At 27.9% G+C, this 26,865-nt stretch overlaps 1 protein-coding gene across 1 annotated transcript in view; it reads left to right on the forward strand.

Moving 5' to 3' along the window:
* Positions 1 to 7,174: 7,174 nt before the first annotated feature.
* Positions 7,175 to 26,865, forward strand: part of LOC100211568 (uncharacterized) — a 42,196-nt gene continuing 22,505 nt past the window's right edge. Inside the window, exons 1-4 of the mRNA XM_065817613.1 lie at positions 7,175 to 7,527; positions 7,676 to 7,933; positions 8,019 to 8,183; positions 26,663 to 26,807. Of these exons, the coding sequence (XP_065673685.1) occupies positions 7,291 to 7,527; positions 7,676 to 7,933; positions 8,019 to 8,183; positions 26,663 to 26,807 (805 nt within the window). The 5' untranslated portion in view covers positions 7,175 to 7,290. The remainder of the gene's footprint in view (positions 7,528 to 7,675; positions 7,934 to 8,018; positions 8,184 to 26,662; positions 26,808 to 26,865) is intronic.

Raw genomic sequence — 26,865 nt, forward strand, 5'->3', positions numbered from 1 at the left:
AAGGAGTCTATCATGACTGGTAATGTAATTCGTATGTACTCCTCTCAAATCTTTAACTGCTTTTACATCCATTTTTAAACTCCTTACTCTTTGAACCCTCTTTTCTGACACAGAAAATATTGATAAAATGCCACAGCACAAACCTGTACTTGTTCATCTCCGATCAAAACATGATACTTAAATTCCTTTTTGTTTCCGCCGTTACTTTTTCTTTTTCGTACAGTATCTTCATTGGTATCACGACTATTTCCTTTGCTATCTCTTGAACAAGGTCTCTTCCTCACAATATCCGTAACGTCAATCAAGCTCATCTTTTGTATTGAACTGGCTGTAGAAGTTTATAAATGCATCATCGAGGTTGTCTTTGCCAATAGACTCAAAACACTTTCTTGAACAACTGAAAAAAACATTATGTAACTTTACTTTATAAAAAAGATTATAGGTAAAAAAATATAGGTAGTCTAGTCTAGTAAACAAAATAGATTTTAAGTTAAAATACGATAAGTAATAGTAGACTATCGTAAAAATGTCATTCTATTGTCTTTGGCCTACAAATATTTACAACCTAAACAAGCAATCAACAACCTAGGTCTATAGGCCAACAATAAATTACAGAGCCTAAATCTGACCAAATTTTAGAAAAATTAAATTTGAAATACAATTTGGCATAGATCTGTCATGAAATTAAAAGTTATTGTGTATTATCACTCACCTGCATGGATCTCCGATAGACTTTGCATCAACTTTTTGTCCCCTGTGGTTTTCATATGCCACACCAGTAAGCCTAGTTTTCTTAATCTTGTTCCTTTTATAATCATCTGGGTTTCTTATCTTTTTTTTATAACTTGTATAATCGGACTCACTACCACTACCACCATTTAAAAAAGCAGTTAATCAATTTAAATCACCATTAAAATGATCAAACGTAATAAATCAACTGTATTTACCACGCTGATGTACAATCAAAACAACAAAGTGAGATTACGTTTGGTCCGCTGTCTTCAGCGAAAAGTTTCTTGTTTTTGTTAAAAGGGCTGAAGTCCGGACTTCAGCATTTTTAACAAAAAACCAAAACTTTTAGACACTGTACAGGCTAGAGAAAACTTTGGACAGACACCTTTTTATCATAAAATGATGGAGATATCCTTTGAATATACAAATTTGCTAAAAAGTCAATTTTGTAAAATATGTGACTTCCGCCCATTTAACATTCACCGATTCAAATGGTTTAGCCCTATATAAAATGGCAATATTTTTTTTTGATATTTTTTTCTCAATGCTTTTTATATGATCACTCCAACGTAAATGTTCATCTAATATTGTTAGCGTTATTGATTATTAGATTTGGCAGTTTAATGGAAATATTTTCTAATTTATTTACTTTATGAAATAAATTAAATTTTTTATCCACATTTAGAGACAGTTTTTTACTTATAAACCATTCATTTACCTCACCTAACTCTTCGTTAGCTCTTTCAAAAAGTGTTTTAATGTCTTGATGGGAATAAAAAAGATTAGAGTCATTTGCAAAAAGAATACAATTTAAGAAGTTTGTTGCTAAATTTATATCATTTATATATACTTAGAATAATAAGGGTCCTAAAATAGAGCTCTGGGGGACACCACAAGTTACAGGAATTGTTTATTTTTCCTCATATTGAATAAATTACTTTCTATTGGTCTAATAGCTTTTGAATTAAAGTCAGTTATTATTTTTTTACTTCATAATATTCAAGTTTTTTTGTTAGTATGTTATGGTTTACAGTATCAAAAGCCTTTGACAGATCAATGAAAACTCCTTATTCAAAGTAGTTAGTACATAATGCGTTTGTTATTTGATTGACTATTTCAACCACTGCATGTCAGTGGAACATTTTTTTTTAACCAAACTGTTTTGAATACAACATATTGTTTACTGATAAATAATTAAATAGCTTGTTGTACATTATTCTTTCAAGCAATTTTGAGAAACACGATAATATTGATATAGGTCTATAATTAGAAATAATAGAGTCATCGCCAATCTTAAAAACCGGTGTGGTTCGTGCAATTTATAATTTTTCCAGGACAATACCTGTTTTAAAAGAAAGATTAAAGATGTGAAACAAAAAAAATTCGATTATATCATAAACATGTTTTACAACATTAACGTTAATTTTATCAAATCCAGCACTTTTGTTAGTTTTAAGATTATAAAAGGCGATTTTAAGATTATAATAGAATTATTAAGGTTCATCCATAACTTCATCGTAACTTTTTAACTAAGACTCAAATGAAGTCGAATTCAGAGGAAATTTTGATGCCAAATTCGGACCAGCATTAATAAAAAAAGAGTTTATTTTTTCAGCAATAATTGATTTATTATAAATATTTTTTTCATCAATTGTTATTTTTTTTGGCGTAGTGTTTCTCGCATAATTATTTTTGCTAAATAATTCTTAATTACATTTAAAATTTTTTTGGTGTTTCCGCTTGCTTCGTCTAATAGCTTTGCATAATAAAGCTTTTTAGAGTTTTTTTTTGTTTTTTCGAATATATTTTGGTAGTTTTTATATAATATTAAAACCGTAAAACTTAGATTTTACATGCTGAAATTTTTTTCTTAAGACTTTTTCAGTCAATGAATTTACCGATGCACAATGGAACAAAATCGAGTTTTTTGTGCCAAAATTATTTTCGTGTTTTTTTTTATTAGAATAGCTATATTTAATTATAAAATGCATAAATAAAGTAATAAACATGTAATTATATGATATAAAAAAACAAATTAAAATAATTAAATTTTGGTGAAAAATACAAAATATTTTTAATGGACAACTTTTATGAGTGCAAACATTAAAAAATTACTTTTCAATGTATTTGTCATAAGATAACTTTTTTAGATTTATATTTACAGAACTTATATATATTACAGTAATGAAAAATTTTGTAGGTATTCTTTGTGTACAAAACATCGTTTTTACATGTTCAGTATTTCTCATCAACTGACCATTTACAGAAGACCAATCTTTTGTTATAACTTCTTTTATTACAAAAAGTAGCAAAATATTTATGATGCATGGCTATTTAAATACATTCAGCATGAGATTTACATAGTCAAATGTTTGGAGGATATTGGAGGATAGTTTATCTCATACCTAATAGTAAAGGTTAGTAGCAAAGAAAATATCGAAAACTGTCTGTTTTCGATGCATAAAAACTAATGATTACACTTAAGTTAAATTGATTTTAAAAACTTGAGCGAAAAAAACTATGTTAATTAAAATACATATTTTAAAATGAAATCCAATAAAGTTAATTTAAAATAATAGTAGCGTAAGAGAGTTGATAAATAAAAAAATGCAAAATAGCGTTTTGCAACAATGTCAAATTAACGTCTAAATAATCGCATAAAATTACGCTTAAATTATTATTTAATGCTTTTTTAACTAGATATTTCCTCTAATGAACATGCCTTCACCATTATGACAAATCTTCACCGTTTAATGAACATACCTTCACCATTATGACAAATCTTCACCGTGCGATGTCGACATTGATTTATTGGTATTTTGGCACACTCTATCCCTTTGGGCGATGCTCGCCTACCCTATTTTTATTTCAGTATGACGTCATTAGTGACAATTATGCAGATTTAATTATATAAATTTGGTTTATAAATAGCATTTAAAAAATAGGAGTGAGTGAAAGCTAACAAGCTAACTTAGAGTTTAAAGCGTTGAACCGAAAACCAAGACGAACAATGTCTGTATATAAACAAGATCGATAAGGAAATCGGTTTAAGCTTTCACGTTAAATCCTTTACTTGTCACAGTGTTATAAAATGGGTTCTAGCCTTGACTTTCTGACCCGAGAAAACCCTTTTGTGGAATGATAGCCCACACTATGGGGATCACTTGGATATAAGTATTAAAATCAGAATACAACGTCCTGGCAAGTTATTGACAGGGCCGTACCGAACGACAAAGACGTGGGGGGGGGGGGGGGTGAAAATGAAAAAAACAAATTTTACCGACAAGATTTTTTTTTTTTTTTTTTTTAGAAGCCAAATTTCAGTTTTAACCGACATAAACCATAATTTTCGAGTTTTCCGTCAAAAACCGATAGAATATAGTACAAAATATAGGTTATTCCAATAAATATGAACTAGGGAAACAAAAAGACATATTCTGAGAGTTTATCGTGTATCTAAAATGAAAATTATGCTTTAAAATAAATATTCTAATACAAGAAAAAATCATTCTAAAAGGGCTCTTTTCACAAGCAATGTTTACTATTAAAGTCCACAAGGCAGCATTGCAACTTTTTACTGTATTCAGGATGATGGTTAGGTCTTTGTACCTTTGCCAATGCACTTGAAAGTTGTGATGCATTGCCTCTGTTGCTTGTTCTGAGTAAAGTTTGGACGTGTTTGTCAATGAAATCTTTCACATGAAAAAATACAGCATGAACCTTGGGTGTCACAGAAACATTTTGCAGTGCCACATAAGCCACTCTGAAAGCTTCAATTTTTTGTACATAACTTGGATCAAGAACGCATCCAAAACAGGCAGACACTACTGCATTGAATTTTCGAAATACATTAACTAATGGTATTGCAGCATAGCATGAGTGTTTCTCGACAATAGATTGAAGAAGATCAATATTTTTTAGCAGCTTCCTGCACTCATTTCCTGCAAAATGCCCTCCATGATAAGGCTGTTGTTTAATGTGCAGTGAATCAGTCCAAAGAGTTCCTTGAGGGAAAACGTTTAGTAGGGCAGCAAAGAGATGATTGAAAACTCCAATAAGGAGATGCAACTCCATTGGCGGTATGAAGTCCAAAACTAATGTGCCACCAGCAAGATCAAATACAGGAGAATGAACAACATTCATGTAATCACGAGCTCTTTTGATGTTTGATCCTGCTGCATTGAAAAGTGAGACATTCTGATCAAGAGATTGGAAAGTTCTTAATTTTCCTTGATTTAAAAGGTCCTTTGCACTTGACTCACACCAGGTGCAGGGGTGTGCACTTGAGTGTGCTTGGAGACCACAAATTATATTTGCCAGTTTTAGGTCACAGGACAAAACAAAATCTTGGTCTCTCATATTGATCAATTGGAAAATTTGAGACACATTTGAGTAGTTTTCTTGCAGGTCCTCAGAGACAGCAATAATAAGTTGCCGCTTAACTCCAGTGTCCTTGAAAAACTTGTTTGTGCAATTGAGTTTTTCTGGGGGAGTGTTAGGTTCACGATTTAATTCAATAATTCCAAGGCCTAATTTCAGGAATCCTCCCCCACCGTCAATTCCAACTTTCACAATATGATTGTTTGATGTGCTTCTCATAGAAATGAGTTTATTTTTAAGCTCTTTGAAGTCCTTGCAATGAATGACAGTCCTTCCACATCCAGCATGATCTTTAATTAACGAACTCGTGAAATGGTGAGAAAGCTGCTTACTAACTGCATCAAATTTTACAGCATAGTTTTTCTCAACAATATGTTGTGAAGTTGACTGATTAATTGTAGCAGCTAGTCTCTTGATGCCATTGTTTGAAAGCCCTGTGTTTGCCTGAACTTGAACAGGTTCTTTTATACTAATTGATGGGTTTGGAGGAAATAGTTTTCTAGCTGATGAGGAACCTAAAATAAATGCAGATATTGTTTAATTTCGAAATTTCTAAAATATCTTTTCATGAAAGTTAAACTTTTACCTGGCATTATTGGAAGCATTCTTCCACCTTGTGGTTGACTCAATCGAACAGTGCCATGTGGAGAAGAATCCTTACTTGAAACAACAAGAGCAGCAACTCGTTCAGATGCAAAAGGATCCTTGGTTGCAACAGCAACAAGGTTATTTCGCAAAGTGCCCTTTGTGCAATGATGAGGTAATCCTCTTCCAATAATTGAAAAACAGTCAGAGCATCGTTTTTGGACAGTTGAAGATGGAGTATTTTGTGCTGAGCTCTGCAAAAGCTGAGTTTTCTGTTGACCATTATTTCTCAGTTTTCCAACAGAACAAATCAAACAGTCACATTGTGTGTCTCTAGTTTGAGGTCGAATTTTTATAGTCTCAAAATTGTAAAGTGATGGGAGATTGATGTGTTCTCCAGAATCCTTTCTTCTTAAACAAGAACGACACTTTTCACAAATTCCAAGTGGAACTTTGTCATTACTAAAATCGATCCTCTCATTGAGTATTGTTTGGCATTTTTCTTTTAGGAAAGGTGTCAGTTCCCTCTGACATTTACTGAAGCAAAGAAAACAGACAGTTTTCCTGCAGTCTTGGTGGTTTTTTGCTGTATTCGGCATTTTTTTGTAAAATTAGATGTGCGCAGTTTTGCTCTCGTGAATAAAGTAAATAAATCATGCCTTTTCCCGAAATTTTTATTTTCCCGAAATTTTCCCGAAATTCAAAAACTGTCTTATTTTCACAGTTAAAAATAATTTTTATGAAAAGTTAAACAGAAAAACAGAAGAATAAAAAAATATTATATTTGTTTGGTAATAAAGGAAGCTTATCTTTTTGATATCTTTTAATTTTTCAACTTTTTTTTATGTTTTCATAAAACATAATGCTCTTTATGCTACAGTATGTTTGTTTACTTGAATTTAAAATTATATCTTACTGTAAAAATGCAAAACAAGCTGTCATTTCGAATGTGTGTGTAATCAATAAATTCAGAAAATTTAAACATCAATAACTTGCCAGGACGTTGTAATCTGATTTTAATACTTATATCCAAGTGATCCCCATAGTGTGGGCTATCATTCTACAAAAGGGTTTTCTCGGGTCAGAAAGTCAAGGTTAGAACCCATTTTATAACACTGTGTTGTATGGACTTTAAATCCTTTACTTGTATGGACGTGTATGGACTATTAAAACCTCTTAAAGAAACTTAATAAATCACCTAGAAGACAACAACAATAACACCACCACCAACAACAACATTAACGTAATCTTCAAATTTGGGACATTAGATAGTGAAAAATGTTAGACTAGAACAAAAGTTTAAAAAAAAGCTTTAGATATAATTTATTATAATAACAAATTTTTAAATCCATTGACGAAAAAAAAAATTTCGATAAATCAAAAACTCTTTTTCTAAAACATTTGTCTGAATGAAACTTTGCTCGTTTGATCTTCTGCAGGTTTAAACTCATTCAAACTAATGTAAATACTTCGTTTATAATTTCTTGTGAATAATTACAATAAACATAACAAAAAAGCAACAAAATTTTTAAAGGTAAAAATTCCATTTCATTTTTAAACAAATTTTATATTTAAACACAAAGCACAAACAAAATGGCGTTTCATTCCATAACAATCTTATTATTAAAACTTTTTTATATCTCGGACGTATTCTCGTATCGGCATGAAGACGGTTGGGACTACAAAGAATGTCTACCAGTGCAAGAAAAATGTGAATTTTGGCTCGTCATTCAAGAAAAGTTGACAATGATTTTTCATAAAGATTTAGTTTATGCCGAGAATGGAAAACTATACTTATATAATGAAAGTCCGTCCAACTTTACAACAGAGGTGCTGCTACTTATTATGAGATTTAATTCATATGCAGTTTATATAAATTCAAAGTTTGTATTTGTATAAATAATTTTTGAATTTTAAAGAGTTTAAATTTTTTGATCGCAAGTAATTATGCTATGTAAAAAGAGTATTAAATTTTTAGGTGCCAATTGAGGAAGTAATCACAGCAGATGGTGTAAACCGCATGATTGAAGCAGTAAACGGCACCCTACCGGGGCCTCCTATTGTTGTATATGAGGGTCAAACAGTCATTGTTCATATTAGAAATACTCTTTTGAGTAATTCAGCTACAATTCACTTTCATGGGCTTCATCAAAAAGATACGTCATATTTTGATGGTATGCCGTACGTCACACAATGTCCAATTGCTGCTGGACAAACATTCACCCACAGATTTAAGGTCTGGCAAGTTTTTTAAAGGTTAAATTCTGTATTTTAAATTCTTCTCCTTCACACAGATACTTTTATTTCAACAAATATTATAGGCAGAACCAAAAGGAACATTTTGGTACCACTCACACATTGGATCCCAAAGAACAAACGGTGTATACGGCGCTTTTATCGTTAAAGAAAGACATTCTGCTGGAGTTATTCCTCCGACAGATATGATTATGACTGTTGGAGATTGGAATCATGAAAGCAGCGTTGAGGTGATTTTTAATAAACTGTTTGAAACTAAATACTATAGTAATTTTGTATATTTTTTGGGTAAAGTGAGCAATATCGTCAGGTTTTACTTTTCCAAAACAAAAAACTAAACTTAAAAAAAATAAATTTTTTTTATTACTTACGCTCAGTTAAGTTTCGGCAATTTTAAAATATTATAGCGTCTGTATGATATTTTGTTGACTACGACATATTTCCGTTAAATGATCAGGTCTGTGAATTATAAAAAGGCGAAAAAAATTAAAATCATAAATTTTACGGCATCATAAAATATAAATGTTTGTAGCGAAAAAACCCAGACTGAAGATTCTTTTTTTTTTTAAATCTTCTTACAATCACAAAAACCTTTTTAAAATTTCTTATCCGAATTTGAATAAGATTTTAAATAAATACGTTTTTTAGGTGAAATGAACATCATAGTTACAATATGCAATTTTTCGTAATTATAAGCTCTCTCTTGGTCGAAATACTAGTATTTTTTGTAAAAATTGATAGAAAATTGAAGACTCCAAAATGGTGTTCTTTAGATTCACTATTAGGGGTAGTAAAAAGGTTTTGAAAATTATATGAAAAAAAAAAGGTTTTTTAAGCATTAAAAAAACCTGAAGCAAAAAAAACTATAACATCTATAGCTCTTGTTTGAACTCTTGTTTGAATAAGTTGATAAAATAATTTCAAGTAAAAGAATTCAAATAATTTGTAAATCGCCTTAACAACACCGAGCAGTATCTACTTTTTCATTGGATAAAACAAATTTTTAAACTACTTTGTGTATGTATAGATTTTTTTATCATTTAGTAACTAGGAGTAAAATTAATAATGGCATATTTTTTGGTTAAATACTAAATCAGAAATAAGAATTACTAAATTTACAATTAAAGAGTATCAATTTACAAGTAATAAGTTTATTCTCTTAAAAACGAGATAAAAGAAACAAAAGAGCGTAATGTAAAGTCTAATGTAGACAAAACTTGTGGTAAAAGCAACTTACCATGGAAAAAAAAACTTTGGTATAAAACTCCATTTATTGCGGTAATGGTAGGAGCTCTTTAACTTTACATAAAAAGCTTTTAAGTTTTCAAGGTAAAATTACTCTAAATCAGTTTCCTGATCTGAATAGAAACAGCTGAATAGTTTTTGTTTTAAAAGGTTTTTTAATTTTTATTTTTTTATTTTTAATTATGTATCTATCTGTCAATTTTAATTATGTATCTAACTAATACATTTAAAAAAAGAAAAATTACTTACGTTCGCGTAACTTTTACAAATTATTCAAGTTACGTATTTTATTAAATATTTAATAAGAAAGCATAAGAGCATTACATATATTCTAAGAAATAAAAAAAAAATTAAAAATAAAAACTTTCATATATTTATATTTGATTGTCATAATAAGTTTTATATTCTTATATTTATGATTGAAATTATTCTTTTTATTTAATGTTTTGTTTAACAATAATACTCAAACATACGCTTAAGTATACCTACAAAAAAAAAAAAATGAAATTCAAATACGTGCGTTATTATTCCGACAAAAAAATGATACTCAAACATTATGGTAATATACGTACTTATAATATGATTTTTTTTTAAAATTACCATTTTTTGAATGTTTTTGGTGGAATTTAAATTAATAAAAGTCTTAACAAAAAAAGTACTTTTTACAGACATTTTTTGATTTTGGATAGATGGATAATGGATGGCGTCAGACCATCACCAGCAGCATTTTCAAAACTGTATAATATTTCCATTGTTGCAAACTGGTTTCAATGGTCATTTTGAACTACGCTTGCAAACTCTATTGATCATTAGAGAAGCCAACATCTTTAAGGCTTCATAAATGATATGAAGAGTTTTTGTTAACCATCGGTTTGTTGACTCGTTTTGCAGTGTGTTGAAATACTTTCCTGTTTCTATTGTGAAATTAGCAGCTCTGAGTGATAAAATATGGTTAATGACTCCGATGCTCAACTTATGACTCCACTGATTGATGAGAACTTTGCACCAATCTCTTTCTGGTGTATCTTCAAAAACCAACCTATCGCATCCTGGTGTACCTTGGTGCTTCAAACAGTTGGTACTTGATAACTTTATTCTAAGTTTAACCAAAACCCAAAAAAATTAACAGCTTATCAAAATAAATTTATTTTGTATTAAAATCATCTTGTTCAGAAAAAGATTCTCAAAAAAAAGATTTTCAGAAAAAAAAAATTCTCAGAAAAATACATGAAATAAACATTATTTATTTAGGTATAGCCTCTATTTTATTCAAACCAGTTTTACACAACATACCATTGAAAAAATAATAATGTGCTTATACTATATATTTATATTTCATTATAACAAGTTTGTTTACATGTTTCACATCAGTTTAAAAGATAGTTTGTTTCTTTGTTAAAAATTTTCTATCAGAGTTTTAACAATAATTTTAGATATAAAATTTTACAATAACAGCTAACTGGAAACTAATATGTTTTTTAAAGCTTTGAATACTTGAGTATAATTTACTTTTTATTCAAATGGCGTTTCGCACTTTATAAATTTGCGTGCCTCTATTTTCTGTATTCCGCGCAACAAAGTTGCTTATATATCTTAGCGCAATGGTTAAATAGAATAATAATAATATTAATAATTTGTATTTTTAGAAACAAGTTAACATTTAATTTTTTTTCGCTTGAATTTTTTTTTAGAAAAAAATTTAAGTGAAAAAAATTAAATGTTAAAAAAAAGAATATTGCATTCTATTATAGTAATAATATTGGTAAATTTAATACATTACTTATATATACAACTTAATTTCTTCAATATTTAAGGTGGTTTCTACCTGTAAAAATATAGATTAAAAAAAAAGTTTTATTCGTTTACTTTAGCAACGCAATAGCAACAAAACACCAAGACATTATTTTTGCTTTTTTTACATGGCCGAAATGACAACTCTTGTAAAGCTTCTTTTTTATATATATATTAAGTAAATTTGAGGTGTTTTTTGGTCATTTGGAATTTTTAATTCACATTTTCTATGGTAATTGTCTTTATAAACTTTTTTTTTTTTTTTTTGCGCTACAATCAGAGGCTACCCCACACCCCAATGGGGAGAGGACATCAATTTTAGGGGGCCCATTTGGAAATTTAGGGGTAATTTTGCATGTTTAGGGTGTATTTTTTTGCTTTTGTAATACCTATTAGAAAATTTTTTAGGGTTTTTTGGGCCCTATTGGATAGTTTTTGAGAGGCCTCTGATCCACTAGCCGCGGTACTGGCAACAATATCATATTTTATTATTCTTCTATCTCTAAGTTATATAATAAAGTATATTAATGAAGTTCTTTATACTTAAGAATGTATTTGCATCTTTGTTGATATGCTCCGCTTGTGACAATAAAATTATAACTGTCACTGATTACAGAAAAAAGAGAAAAGGGTTTACCAGTAATTTAACATTTTTTGTAACTTATGTGGTTGTGCAAATTGTTTTATAAATCAAAAGAATGCTTAGACAAAACAATGTTCAAGTTCTTAAAATTCATGAAGCAAATGCTGTGATTGGCTTCTGTGAAATTAGTCGAGGTTTTTCTGCGATGGAAACGTTTTTATAATGCATATTTTCTTTATCAAAAACTTCATTTTTTAAACTTAATTACAATGAAATTTATTCGATTTTTTTTTTTTTATTCTTTTTATCTAACGGGGGTTTTGTCAGTATAAATATTTTTTTAACGATATGCTAAATTTCATATTTTTTGTTAATATGTGCTTATTCTTTGTAAATATTAGGATTTTGAAAATTAATCTTTATTACTTCTATTTTATTTTTACTTTTATGTTCATAGTAAAACAAAATAATTTGAAAACTGGGCAAGATGACAAAATGGATAAGATGGCTTTTCGTATAAAAGAGAATAATAAAAATTTAAAAATAAGCGGACACAATACTTTTTTTATAGCTTGTACTAACAATTGGTTTTTTAAATATTTTAACCTGGTTAAATATGCATAAGCTTTTTTTACGTTTAAAAAGTATTACTTTCTGAGTTATTGCTAATTGGTGGTATTTTATAGTTGTAACCTTTTTAGGGATAATTATTCGCGACGCGTATTTATTTGCGACGCGTATTTATCTTTCAATATTTTAGAGTAGTTAGTAGTTTTAAAAAGTTTATAAAGTTGGAGACAGAAAATTCACAATAACTGCTCTTTCCTCGATTACTCTTCGACAACTCTTTTTTCCTCGATTACTTTAACCAGATAAAAAATTTATTAACTTTAGCAATGAATCTTTAAGATAAACTGAAAAAAAAAAATCAGTTATATCAAAAACTCAATCCATTAAATTTAGGCAACAGATCAATGAAAACTCGGTAAAAAAATTTCAAAATCATTAAGAGACAACGTTGATAGGAATCTGGTATTGCAGTCAGATGACTTAAGGTGGTAGACCACTATAATTAACGCCAATACAATAACACCAATATAATTATCGTAGATTACGAATTTCATATTAGTTTTATATAAAAATAAAGCTAACCCTATCAAAAATCAGTTTTTAATAATGCGGTTTTGGCATTTTCATAAATTTTTCCGTAGCAACGGGTTGTTTATTCCGTTGCTATGTAGCTAAAAAGGAAGTTATCCCACAAAATACCATAAAAATTAGGACAAAAAATCTTCATTTGTGGTGACTGCTACTCTAAAACTACTTTTTGTTTATTATTAAATGCTTTTGGTGCAGTGTTTTACATGGTTTTTAACGGATTTCTTCAGTAAATGTCTAACTACTTTACAACAACCATAACTTTCTTCGGCTAATTTTCTGTCCTCTATGCTTTGGTTAAATAATAATTAAAGTAATGGGAAATAAAGATAAAAGAAATAAAATAAGGTATAGCAAGAAACGTAGACTCTTCAGTGGAAACCAACATAAATCATCAAACGTTGTAGCTGAAGAAAATCTATCTAATTTAGAAGAATTACAATTCAAATGTAGCTCTGCAAAAATAATGAAGATATTGTCATCCTGTTGCAGTAGTAAATCTTCCGTCGATATTGTAAATAATGATTTTGTAAATAAAAATAAAATTTTTGCTAATGATGATTAGTCCAATGACTGCTATATTTTTATGAACACTAACATTTTAGAAGAAATAATTACTGCCATAGACTGCTGTCCAAAATGTTCTGCAAATGTTAATTTTGACCATGATGTTAAACTTAAAAAAGGTTTATCACACTGTATATTTATTTCATGTGCATCTTGCCAATGGGAGAAGAAGTTTTATTCTAGTAAAACTATAAGCCAACCAGTAAAAGCCGGTCAGAAAACTTTTGATGTTAATTCAAGAATAATATTAGCTTTTCCAGAAATAGGTAAAGGATACTCTAGTATTAAAAATTTTTTTGGTTTAATGAATATGCCTGATCCTATGAACAAATCTTTGTTTAACTTGTTAAACGAAGAAATTGCAACTCGTACAATTACATTGCCGAAGTGAGCATGAATGATGCAGCTAAAGAAGTACGAATAATTAGTTTGAAAAAAAATTATGATGATCATATTGTAATCGATGAGGACATTTTAGGGGACGGAGCTTGGCAAAAGAGAGGATACTCATCACTCAATGGATTAGTTACTATAATTAGCAAAACAAATGGAAAATGTATAGATTTTCGCATACTTTCTAAGAAGTGCAAATCTTGTGAGTATTGGAATGCACACAAAGGTTCTTCAAATTATATGATGTTAAAGACAATCATGTCTGCTCAATTAATCGCAAAGGATCATCTGGATCAATGGAGGCAAAGGGTATTGTTGAATGTTTTCAGTTCTCTATTGAGGCAAGAAAATTAAGATATGTTCGATACATTGGTAATGGTGATTCTTCCTCGTATCCAGCCATACTTGCAGCTAATCCCTATCTAGGACAGACAGTTAAAAAAGGTGAATGGATCAACACAAAATAACAACAAGTTTTTGAATGCTTTAGTTTGGAAACATTTTCCAAAAGATGCTTTTGTTGGAATTGATGAATTAAATTTAGGTTGTTGTTCTGCAATCATTAATTTTAATGATGGACTTAATGGTATCAATAGAGTTTTTTAAAAACTTTTTTTAAAACCAGGGTATTGTTCTTCAAGTTTTTTGGCATCATCTGATTTGAAAAGAGTTAAAAATATGGGAAAAAAATGTAATGAAAAGGAAAAAAGCAGGCGAAAGCAGTTACGAAGTATTCGTAAGGGATTTTTGGACAAAGATAAAGAAGAAGAGAGTTTATGTTATGGTGCAGGAGAATTTTACTTTTTATTTATTTACTATAAACAAATATTTAATTAAGTTGATAAGACTTAAAATTGAAACTAAATCGCAAATCAAAAGAAAAACTTTATTTTTTCAAACTGAAATACTACTTTAATAACAGTATTGTTTATTAATATTATCACTTTTTATAAACATATTTTGTTTTAATTCTGCGTTAGTTTTACTCCACAACACATTTATAATAAGATAATATTTGTCAATAGGTTTTTTTTTGTGTTTTTATATTTTATTTGAAGTGTTTAATGTTTTTTTTTGTTTAAATGTGTTTTTCTCAGTTCTTTAAAATTCACGACTTTGCGGTAATTATCTCTTGATTCTCTAAACTAATTTTAATAAAATTTTCAGGAGTTGTTCCTTTATTTATTATGGATGTCCCCTACCACTTTTATTGCATTATGATAACTCGGTAAAAAGATATTAAAGTCCAAATATGGTCAAAAATGCCCCTTTTTTGTTTTCGAAGTGTTCTTTTTATTTAAAAAAAAAACTGTTTAATGTTTTTCTTTTGTTTTGGTACAGGATCTTTTTCATTATATTAGAAGCAAGTCTAAAAAATTTCAAGTTGATACCATACATAGTTTTTGAGATATTCACTGCAACGAAATAACCCTATTTTGGGGTTTTCGGGACCAAATTTCTCAAGCCATTTAATAATCAAAAAAAAAAAAAAAAAATTTGTCATTAAAATGTAAATTTTAGTCAACTTATATAAAAATAATTTCTAAAATGTAATTTTTGAAGAATTTTTTTTTATTAGTGGCCTACCACCTTAAACAACGCATATGATCGATTTTTAAATCAATTCTGCAAGCAATATGATCAAGCATTTCCTAAAAAAAAATTATTGTAAAAACCAAAGCTGTATTAACTCCATGGATGTCTAATGGGTTACTAAAATCTTCAAAAAGAAAAAAAAAGTTATGCGATAAGTACTTGAAAAAAAAAACGAAATGACATATAAAAGTTATAAAAAAATATTTGAAAAAAAAAAAAGGAACTCAAAAAAGCTTTATTATGCAAAAATGTTAAGTAAAGCTACCGGAAAGCATATTTTGAAACCCTATACAGACTCAGAATAGGCAGAGATATGCGCAATCTGATTCGCTGATTTTGAAAGAGAGGCTTTTGCGCGTATGTTTAAATCAAAACAAATGTCAAAAAACGTATTCAATAATAAAAGTGAATTTGAGTAATTTCATAAAAAACCAAATAATAATAGCAAAAAAAATTATGATTTTTCTATCTAATTTTGTGCAATATAGTTCAAATACTTATACAAACCCTCACAACTCAAAACATCCGTGATTTTCAGAATTTTTTCTAAAAAATAAAGATTTAAAAAAATTAGTTTGTTTTTCTAATTGTTTTAACTCTAAGATATAAAAAAGACAACCATTGTAACAAACTATAAACCAGATGGTAAAACTTAACTATGCTGTGATTCTCATGCGATAGATTTTTTTACAACAGTTTTAAAATTTACCTACTAATATCAATAGACTATTATTAACTTGGTATACTTTTTTTCAAATTAAGTTCCCATTTATCCAATCATTTAGCAAGAAAAGTATTTTGAAAAAATAGCCTAATATCTTTTTAGAACTTTACACATATTACTCCCATATATAAATTATATACAACACTAAAAAAGTTTGAGAATATTGGTTATTGTTATAGCTAGCCCAGATGATTTGCAACACTCTTAAATTAAAAGCAACTGTAAGCAAGAGCGAATTTAGATATCCTTTAATAATGTATAGTAATAAAAGATCACGAAGCATTGTAGCCTAATAAGCTATTAGAAAAAATCTATAACCTGATGTCCACAAGTGTGTTTTGATATAATAAACTGATTACCAAAAGCAATAACTCTCAACTTACCACACCTTTATGAAAAACTACGTGTAAAAAGGTAGAAACAAGAAAGATTGCAAACATGCAAGTTCATGTTGTTGTTTATTTCAATTTCAAAACTCAATACATGTTTGTTGATATATAGCTTTTAACCTGAACAAAATACTCGTTATTGTATTCTATAATTACTATAAAATGTGTATCCTTTAATAGCAACTGATGGTAAATAATATTAAATAAAGCAGCAAACTTTGATAAATTTTATATATTTATAATGCTAATAATTTATTTTACATTATATACTCCAGAAGAAAATGAAAATATGTCTGCTCTTAAAAAATTAGAAAAAAAACCTTAAATAAAATGTACTCCATATTTACAAATTTTATGAATAGTTTCATTATTTAATTTTTGGTATAACCAATAAAAAAAAGTGTTCCTTTTTTTAAATTTCTGTGAATATCTCTTGTTTAATAATATAAAAACAGAGATGCGTCATGTTTTATTTTGATGTAATATTAATAATTTTTTAGAAAACTTGCTTCTTCAAATGTAAAAGCTAATTTTGATGAAGTTATTTTTATTACAAAAATTGCCATGATTCACCTTTATTTGGTTAAATTTTTTGACTTTAATACTCAGTAAAGTTTTAATGTTCAGTAAAAAAACAAATACCACTTTTTTTGTTAAATTTTCTGATAGATTATTATCCAATTTATTATTCAAATTATTTCCATTAGATTAATATCCAATTTTCATCCTATATAATATATATAAAGAAAAATATTGATGTACACCTTATCAGCCTTCTCAAAATTTAGGTTGAACAGTAACTTTTTCAGGGTTCGTAGATTTATATGAAACATGTAAGCTAGTTTGGTAAAACATCTGTAAAAATTTTAAATGTTAAACTGTTTATAATTAACAAGTTGGTATAAAGATGCAGTAACGAGCTTAGAACAACCTCTGCTTCAGCTTAAAACTTATACTTTGCATATTTTAAGTACTTCACCGGTAGTCTGGTGCAATTGCATATAAACTTTGTATCAAGCATGCTTTATAGAACACAGACATTATATTTAATGAGAAACACATTTAAAAATCTTGCAAAATTGCACACATGCAAATTCAAGTGAAATATTTCAAGAGTTTTTACATACAAAACACATTTTATAATAGCAAAAATATTTATAGCATGACTGATTTTGTTCTTTTTTTGATAATTTTATTTTCTTTTTTTTTATTACTCTTTTTTCATTAAAACATTTGATTTTAACCACTTAGTTTAGTTTATTAAATCTTTTTTTTTTTTTCAATTACTACAATACAAAAAATGCCACAATCATTTGCCATAATCCACTTTTATTTATGCCATAATCCACTTTTATTTGGTTAACTTATTTGACTTCAACACTTTTTCTTGCTTTTAATGTCAGTATTTATATGTAACTGTACAAAAATTACTGCTCTGTAGACAAACATAAATTTCACTTCTTTTGTTAAATTTTCAAATATTTTATAAACTAATGTAGCCAGCCAAAATTTTTTTAAATTTTTTAAAAGTTTTTAATGGTTCAACACAATTTTTTATTAGAGTTACGTAATAAAAAAATATATCAGCCTCCTCCAAACTATGGTTGAAACAAAGCATGAAAACAAAATCTCCTCAGAGCTCATATATTGACATAGAACATGTAAGCTAGTTTTGCAATTAGTAAAAATTTTCTAATTTTTAACTCTTTATAGTAAACATGTAAATCAGTTTATAAATAAAGTTCTTCACCAGTAGTCAGGTAAAACTGCATGTAAACTTTGTATGCAAAAGTGCTTCACTATTAGTCTCGTACAACATACTTATATAAACTTTGTATGCAAAAGTGCTTCACTATTAGTCTCGTACAACATACTTATATAAACTATGTATTTGAGAATGCTTTAAGGCCAAGAGCATATTTTAAGAGAAACACATTTGTAGATTTTTTCAAATTTAATTCAACACATTTTTTTTTTCGTTTCTTAAAATTAACAATAGATAAAATTCTTGAAATTTTGAAATTCTTACGAGTGAAAATTCTCTTGTACAAATAGATTTTGATACATTTTAAATACTCTGAAGAGTAATAAAATAAAATGAATTTTCTGTGTTGATAGTAATACATGACTTGAAATTTATTTCAAAAATCTGTTTGTTTTTATTTTAATTATGATTTTTCAAAATCGCACTTGCCTCTCTTTCAAAATCAGCGAATCAGATTGCTCATTTTTCTGCCTATTCTGAGCCTGTATAGGGTTTCAAAATATGCTACCGGAAACACTAAAAATACATAGAGCGTAATTAAAGAAATAATTGGAAAAGATAATTATGCGAGAAATATTCTGCCAAAAAAATAACAATTGATAAAAATACAATTTATGATAAATCAATTATTGCTTAAAAACTAAACAGCTTCTTTGCTAATGCTGGTCCGAATTTGGCATTAAAAATTCCTGTGAATTCAACACCGTTTGAATCTTAATTTAAAAATTACGATAAAGTTATGGATGAAGCAAATTCAAAACTAATTAAATTGCAAACCGTCTTTTTTTACCTTAAAACTAACAAAAATGCTGGATTTTATAAAATTAACGTTAATGATGTTAAATCAGTATATAATATAACAGAACCCTCGTTGTTTCACATAATTAATCTTTTATTTAAAACAGGTATTGTCAATGAAAAGCTAAAAATTGCACGAATCACGCTGATATTTATGTTCGATGACTCAAATATCTCTAACTATAGGACTATATCTATTTTACATTGTTTTTCAAAATTACTTGAGAGAATAATGTACAATAGGCTTTTTAATCACTTATAATAAAACGACATGCTGTATTCAAAACAATTTGGTTTCAAAAAAAAAAGTTCAACGGAACATGCAGTGGTTGAACTAGTCAATCAAATATCAAGTGCATTCAGTGGTAAGTATTTTACCTTAGGGGTTTTATTGATCTGTCAAAAGATTTCGATATCGTTAATCATAATATACTGATAAAAAACTTGAACACTATGCAATAAAAAATAACAAATTACTTTTGTTCAAAAGTTATTTGACTGATATAAAACAATTTATAGCGTATGAACATAAACAAACACTCCCGACTGCCGTAACTCGTGGGGTTCCCCAGGGCTCTATTTTAGAACCACTGTTGTTCCTAGTGTACATTAATGATTTAAATTTAGCAACAGACCTTTAAAACTGTATATATAATTAAACGGAATTATATATATATATATATATATATATATATATATATATATATATATATATATATATATATATATATATATATATATATATATATATATATATATATATATATATATATATATATATATATATATATATATATATATATAATGCCGATACCGTGAAAATTTTTATGAAGGTTGAATTTTGATGGAATTTTTCTGTGCGGCCGTGGCGCAGTGGTTAGAACACTCGCTTTAAAAGCGAGGTTGAAACGAGCTCTGGACATATTTTCGCGTCACGGTAAGGAAGGAGGCGTGAACGTCCTGGTTAAATGCACTTCCGCGGTGCTCTGTGACTAGACCGTTAGGACTTCTTGGGACACCTAAAATTAAAAAAAAATCAAAAAATTGTACTCTTTTTGCAGGTGACTCCAATCTTTTTTATTCGCACAGAGATATTAATACACTATTTTGAAATAACAAACAATTATTGTAAGTTAATGAGTGGTTTATAAGTAATAAACTTTCTCTAAATGTGGATAAAACCAAATTTATTTTGTTCCACAAAGTGAATAAATCAAAAACTATTGCCCATAAATTGCCTAATCGAATAATCAATAACACTAACATTAAAAGAGAAAACTCAGTAAACTTTCTAGGCGTAATCTTAGATGAACATTTACGTTGGAGTTTACATATAAAAAGTATTGAAAATAAAATATCAAAAAATTTTATCATTGATTTATAGGACTAAACCATTTTTAAGCAATGATTCTTTAGAAAGTTTGCATTTCTCTTTTATTCATTGTTATTTAATTTATTGCAATATTGCATGGGCAAGTACACGCGTGCAGAACAATTTTTAAAGCTGATAGAACTGTACCTGGTGAGCCTCTTCTGCGTATACTTGGAGCATTAAATATCTATAAAATCAACTTACATCAAGTTTTAATGTTTATGTATAAAACAAATATAGCATTATCTCCTAAAATATTTCAATCCTATTTTGACAAAATAGTTTATAAATATCCAACAAAATTTTCAAATAACAACTTTGTTGTCCCAAAAAATAATTCAAAACTAACTTCATATTCAGTTCTTTATCGTGGACTTACTTGTGGAAAAATGTTTCCCAAGATTGTAAATACACATAAAACTAGTATAGAGCAGTTTAAAAATGAATCAAAACAGGCATTCTTACATAATGGGTTTTAGTATATCCAATTTAAAATGTTTTTTAAAATTAAAACTCAAATACAAAAAATAATAAATAGAAAAATTATGTCACTGAGTATATCAACTTTTTTTTTTCATTACCTTAATAATGGTATTACCTCTATGGCGTTTGCTAATTTGTTTACTTTATTTCTATGAAGTATACGAATTTATTTATGTTATTTCTATGGTGTATAATAATTTATTTACTTTTTATTTTTAAATCTAAGTTTAAATTTTTAAGTTTTAAAAAAATGATAATATCTTATTTATTTTTTCTTATTCACTTGATCTTACTCTTTCCTTAAACTTTGATTCTTTAAATTTTTCTATAAAAGACAACGAATTGTTATCTATTTTACTTTTATATATTTTTTTAATAAATAGTTTGATAACTATAGATATTTATATAACTAATATAATATAATATTTAATTTTACGGTTTTTGTAAATACGTGAGAATGGGGCTCGGTAATAAGGCCTTTTTCTAGGTCTTTTTCTAGGCTTATATAGCTACAGTTTCGAAGCATATATTTATATGCATCAAAACTGTATATATTATTAAACGGAATTATATATATACATATATATATATATATATATATATATATATATATATATATATATATATATATATATATATATATATATATATATATATATATATATCATGCCGATACCGTGAAAATTTTTATGGAGGTTGAATTTTGATGGAATTTTGATAAAAATGCGAAGAAAATTAAAAAAAAATAAACTAGTAACTGCTTCTTTCTATTCCTTAGAACACGAGAGAATAATACAGTTTTCGTAATTTTAATTGCAAAAAATAAATGAAAGTTTAATACTTTGCGTAGGTCATTTTTAAATGAGGTTTTTGCTAAATGATTGTTTACAATAAATAAACTTTTAAACCAGCGAATTTTTAACCATCATAGACGATTTTCTACTGAAATTTTTTCCCGTAAAGTTTAGGAGGTAGGACAAGAAATCAATGGTTTTCGCAGGGCTGACGTCAAGGTTTTCAAAGTGGAGGACACACTACCTCATTTTGAAAAAAATTCCTCGATTTTGTATAAAAATAGTCAATTTTTTATGATGTTGTTGCTTATATGCTAAAATTACTCGTTTTTCTTTTTTAAAGTACTGTTTATTGCTATTTTTTATTATAGTTATTGCTTTTTGGTACTTTTTATTATAATTGTTGTTGTATTTAGTACTTTTTGTTGTATTTGTTGTATTACTTGTATTACTTGCTTTGTTGTATTGTTGTATTACTATTTTGCTGTATTTGTACGTAGTTGCTAATGTTTTATGTTATGTATTATAGCTACTGTATTATTATCTCTCATCTCCTTGAGTTTATAATTTTTCATTACTGTTTACAAGCTATATTTCATCTAACAAACTCCATTTTTTTCTAAGATCATAAATTACTAAATATAACCAAATTGTTTTAAAATCATAATACCTTGCTATGCCATCTAAGACTATTCAATTTGGATCTTGTTCTGACCTTAAGCTTGACCAAACATTATCACACAAGAATACTAATTTACAATATTCTCTTGACACTACATCAAGTCCACAAAATTCAACTTCAGATCTAAATAATCCTCAAGATTCAATTAATTGTAAATACTATGACACCATAGATTTCAATAAAAAAGTTAATCCTAATTCAGATCTTTATATTCATCTCAACATAGCTTCTTTACCATATCACATTGATGATCTCTGCAGCTTTATTAGCACTCTTAATACATTACCTTTGGCAATAGGTATTACTGAGTCAAATTTATATGTAAATGATTCAAATATAACAAGCATATCTATAAATGGTTTTAACATTGAGCATTGTCCCACTGAGGCTAAAAAAGGGGGTGCTCTTCTATATCTAAACTCTAATTTAAACTACATAGTTCGCAACGACCTAAAGATCTACTCTTTCAAATATCTTGAATCCATTTTTGTTGAAATTATAAAGCCTTACTTAAAAAATATAATAATTGGCTGCATGTATCGACATCCATCTATGAATCAAGACGATTTCACTAATAATTATTTAACTCCACTATTAGATAAGCTAAATATTGAAAAAAAAAGTATTTTACTTATGGGGGATTTTAATATGGATATACTAAAATATAATGAATCAAATCCTATATCTAGCTACCTTGACTCGCTTATTTCTTTTTCACTACATCCTGTTATTACTCTACCGACACGCATAACAGCTAAATCACAAACACTTATTGATAACATCTTTATAAACTTTAATTCACCTGACCAAATCTCTGGCAATCTTACTATCTCAATATCTGATCATATGGCTCAATTTATCTGCATTCCAAGAAAAACTAATCACCCTAAAAAAAGTAAATTCTACAGGCGATGCTTCAAGAACTTTAACAAAAATATATTTATTGAAGATGTTTCCAACATTAACTGGGCCCTTTATATTAAAAAAGATGATGATGTAAATCAATCTATCAGTTTTCTTTTAAAGACATTTGAAAAAAAATTAGACCAACATGCTCCATACAAAAAACTAACTAAGCAGCAAATTAAACTTAAATCAAAACCATGGATCACCAATGGCATACTTAAATCTATTTCTATTAAAAACAAACTATATAAAAAACACACAAAATGTAAAGATATTAGTACTAAAAATGAGCTGTTTTCTAAATTTAAGTTTTATAGAAACAGAATCAGCAATCTTATAAAAAGTAGTAAAAAATCAAAACAAACTTCAAAACAAAAACATACCTTGAACATCCAAATTTACTGACTATTTCAACTCTCCAAATTCTAATACGTTCTTTATTGATCCTGTCACAGAGAATGAAATCTCTGGTCTTATTAAAACCACTCTTAAAACTGGAAAAAGCTTTGGTCCTAATAGCCTTCCTACATTCCTTCTTAAACTTATTCCAGACATAATTTCTAAACCTCTCAGTATTATTATAAATAACTCATTTCAAAAAGGTTTATTCCCAGATGCTTTCAAAGTTGCTAAAGTCATTCCAATATTTAAGAAAGGTTCTATAATGGATATGTCTAACTACCGACCTATCTCTCTTCTTTCAAACCTAAGCAAACTCTTCGAAAAAGCTATGCATAAGAGGCTCTATGCATTTTTGAATAAATTTAAATGCCTTTACAAACACCAGTATGGGTTTCGTGCTAATCATTCCACGACTCACTCACTTATAAAAATAACTGAGTCAATTAGAAAAGCTCTTGATAATAAAAACTTTGCATGCGGTGTCTTTGTAGATCTACAAAAAGCTTTTGATACAGTAGATCATTCTATCCTACTCAAGAAATTAGAATATTATGGAATCAGAGGAATACCTCTTAAATGGTTTACCTCCTATCTTCACAACAGATCTCAGTTTGTCTCAGTCGGTGACTCAAAATCTACTCAAATAAAATGTTCCAACGGTGTTCCTCAAGGCTCAGTATTAGGACCACTACTTTTTCTTCTCTATATTAATGACCTCAATAACTCAATTAAGTATGCAACTCCTTACCACTTTGCTGATGATACTAACTTGCTCATTATCAACAAATCTTTAAAAAAAATTAACAAATACATTAATCATGATCTTGCCAATTTAATTCAGTGGCTTCGCTCAAATAAGCTTTCCCTCAACTGTAACAAAACTGAACTGGTCATTTTCAAATCTAAAAAAACAAAAATCAATAAAAATTTAAACTTCAGATTAAGTGGCCAGAAAATCATTCCTGTAAACTCAATCAAATATCTTGGAATTATAATTGATTCCAACCTATCGTTTGTATCCCACCTCAAAGACTTAGCCTTAAAATTGAGCAGATCAAATGGAATGCTGGCTAAAGTTCGCCATTATGTCAATCTGAAAGCATTGTTAAACATATATCATGCCATTTTTGGCTCGTATATACGATATGCTTGTCAAATATGGGGACAATCTCAACAGCAAGAAGTTTTAAGGATATCTCATCTTCAAAACAAAGCTTTAAAAATAATACATTTTCAGAATTACAAATCCAATCCTAATGTGCTTTATCTTACTTCTAAGATCCTTAAACTATGTGACCTTGTTCAATTCTTGAATTGCCAGTTTGTCTGGAACCACCAACACAAAAACCTACCTCTTACCTTCAACAATTTCTTCCCAAAAAATGCAAATAACCGATACTATCTTCGATCAACTGATAATCTCAATCTTGCAGTCTTAAATCATCGTTCTGTTACTTATGGATATAAGTCCATAAAAAACCAAAGTATAAAATCTTGGAATAACCTTCCCTATGACCTAAAAGCTCTTCATTCAATTTATGTTTTTAAGAGTAACCTATTCCATTCCTTCCTAATCAAATACAGTTTATAAATCCAATGATATGCGTATATATGTATAAGTGTTTGTGATAAGCTCATGTGAATAAGTGTGAGTGTATATGTATGTAAGTGTATATGTATACATGGATGTGTATGTGTGTATGTATATGTTTGTATATATTTATATGTGTATATATATGTGTGCGTGTGTATGTAAGTATATATATTTATATATATATATTTGTGTGTGTGTATGTGTATGTATATGTATGTATATATATATATATATATATGTGTATATGTATATATATATATGTATGTATGTATGTATATATATATGCATGTATATATGTGTGTGTGTGTATATATGTGTGTATGTGTATGTATATATATGTATATGTGTATGTATGTGTGTGTATATATATATGTGTCTATATATGTGTGTATATAACATAATGTGTGTATGAACATAATTTTATATTCTAATATTTTCATAATTACTGTCGTGTAAGGTTTTTATATAACCAACTTTATTAATATATTTGATTATCTATTTGAGTTTGTAAATCACAGTATAGTATAAATCACATTAATAAAATATGATAATAATATAAATCACATTAATAAAAGGTGTATGTGTGTGACTAATACTAAATGACTATTATTCTTTTTATGATTATTGTAATTATTTTTATTGTTGTCATTTTATTTTTATTATTATCATTACACTCTTATCATTGTATTGTTAGTATTGTTACTACTACCACTCTTATTATTATCATTATTAGTATTTTACTCCTTTAACTTTTAATGTTTGCTTTGTTACAGCTGTGGACGATTATTACTATTAACATTAACAATATATTTAGTAGCATTTATTTACAAGGTTTTTACTTAAGATTAGTACATGTACTATTTGTAAACTTCCGTGAATGTAACAACTATTTCAGAATATATATGAATTGATTGAAAAAAAAAAATTTTTAAAAGAGGGGGAGGGGCTTGCCCTCAGAAACAAGAAGTGGCATGCTCCCCCTTGTTTCTGAGGCGAGCAATCTACCACTGCGCGACGGCTGCTAAAAACAAAGAAATAACTTTTGAAGATTTTAATTAGCGATTTTTTAGCCATTATTAAAAATCTAAATTCTGTTCAAATAAAGTTATCAATTAATTATTGTCGAAAAAATTATTTGATTGTCAACTTTTTAATTATTTCTAACCCTGATAACGTTTTTCATTTGTCACAAACAAAAAATCATAAAAGAAATTAAAATACACCAAAAAAGTGTTGTCTAAATTATTTTTTATTTGTTTAAATTTTCACAAGTTGTTATTTAAAGTTAGTTGTTTTACTATTGTTACAATTGTGACAATTAATTAATTAATTAAAACAGTTAATCAATTAATTGTTATTTAAATAAGTTATTTAATGTTAGTTTAAAGTTATTTGTTCGAAGTTTCATCTATTTGTTGTATTTATTAGTTTAATATTTTATCTCATCATTTAAGTTTACTTTTTAAGGTTTATGTGAAAATGGTTTACGGTAATTTTATTGGCCGAAATAAATACGAAGCTACTGGGACACAAGACGGTGGTCATTTTAGTGGCGTTCCATGGGTCTCAGGTTTAATAAATGGAAAAGGAAGATATATTGATCCAAAAACAGGTATTATCATGTGTTAACCAAGTGTGTTTACAAAAGTTTACTTTTATAAGTAAAAAAT

This window comes from Hydra vulgaris, chromosome 14 (assembly GCF_038396675.1).
Source record: "Hydra vulgaris chromosome 14, alternate assembly HydraT2T_AEP".
Lineage (NCBI taxonomy): Eukaryota > Metazoa > Cnidaria > Hydrozoa > Anthoathecata > Hydridae > Hydra > Hydra vulgaris.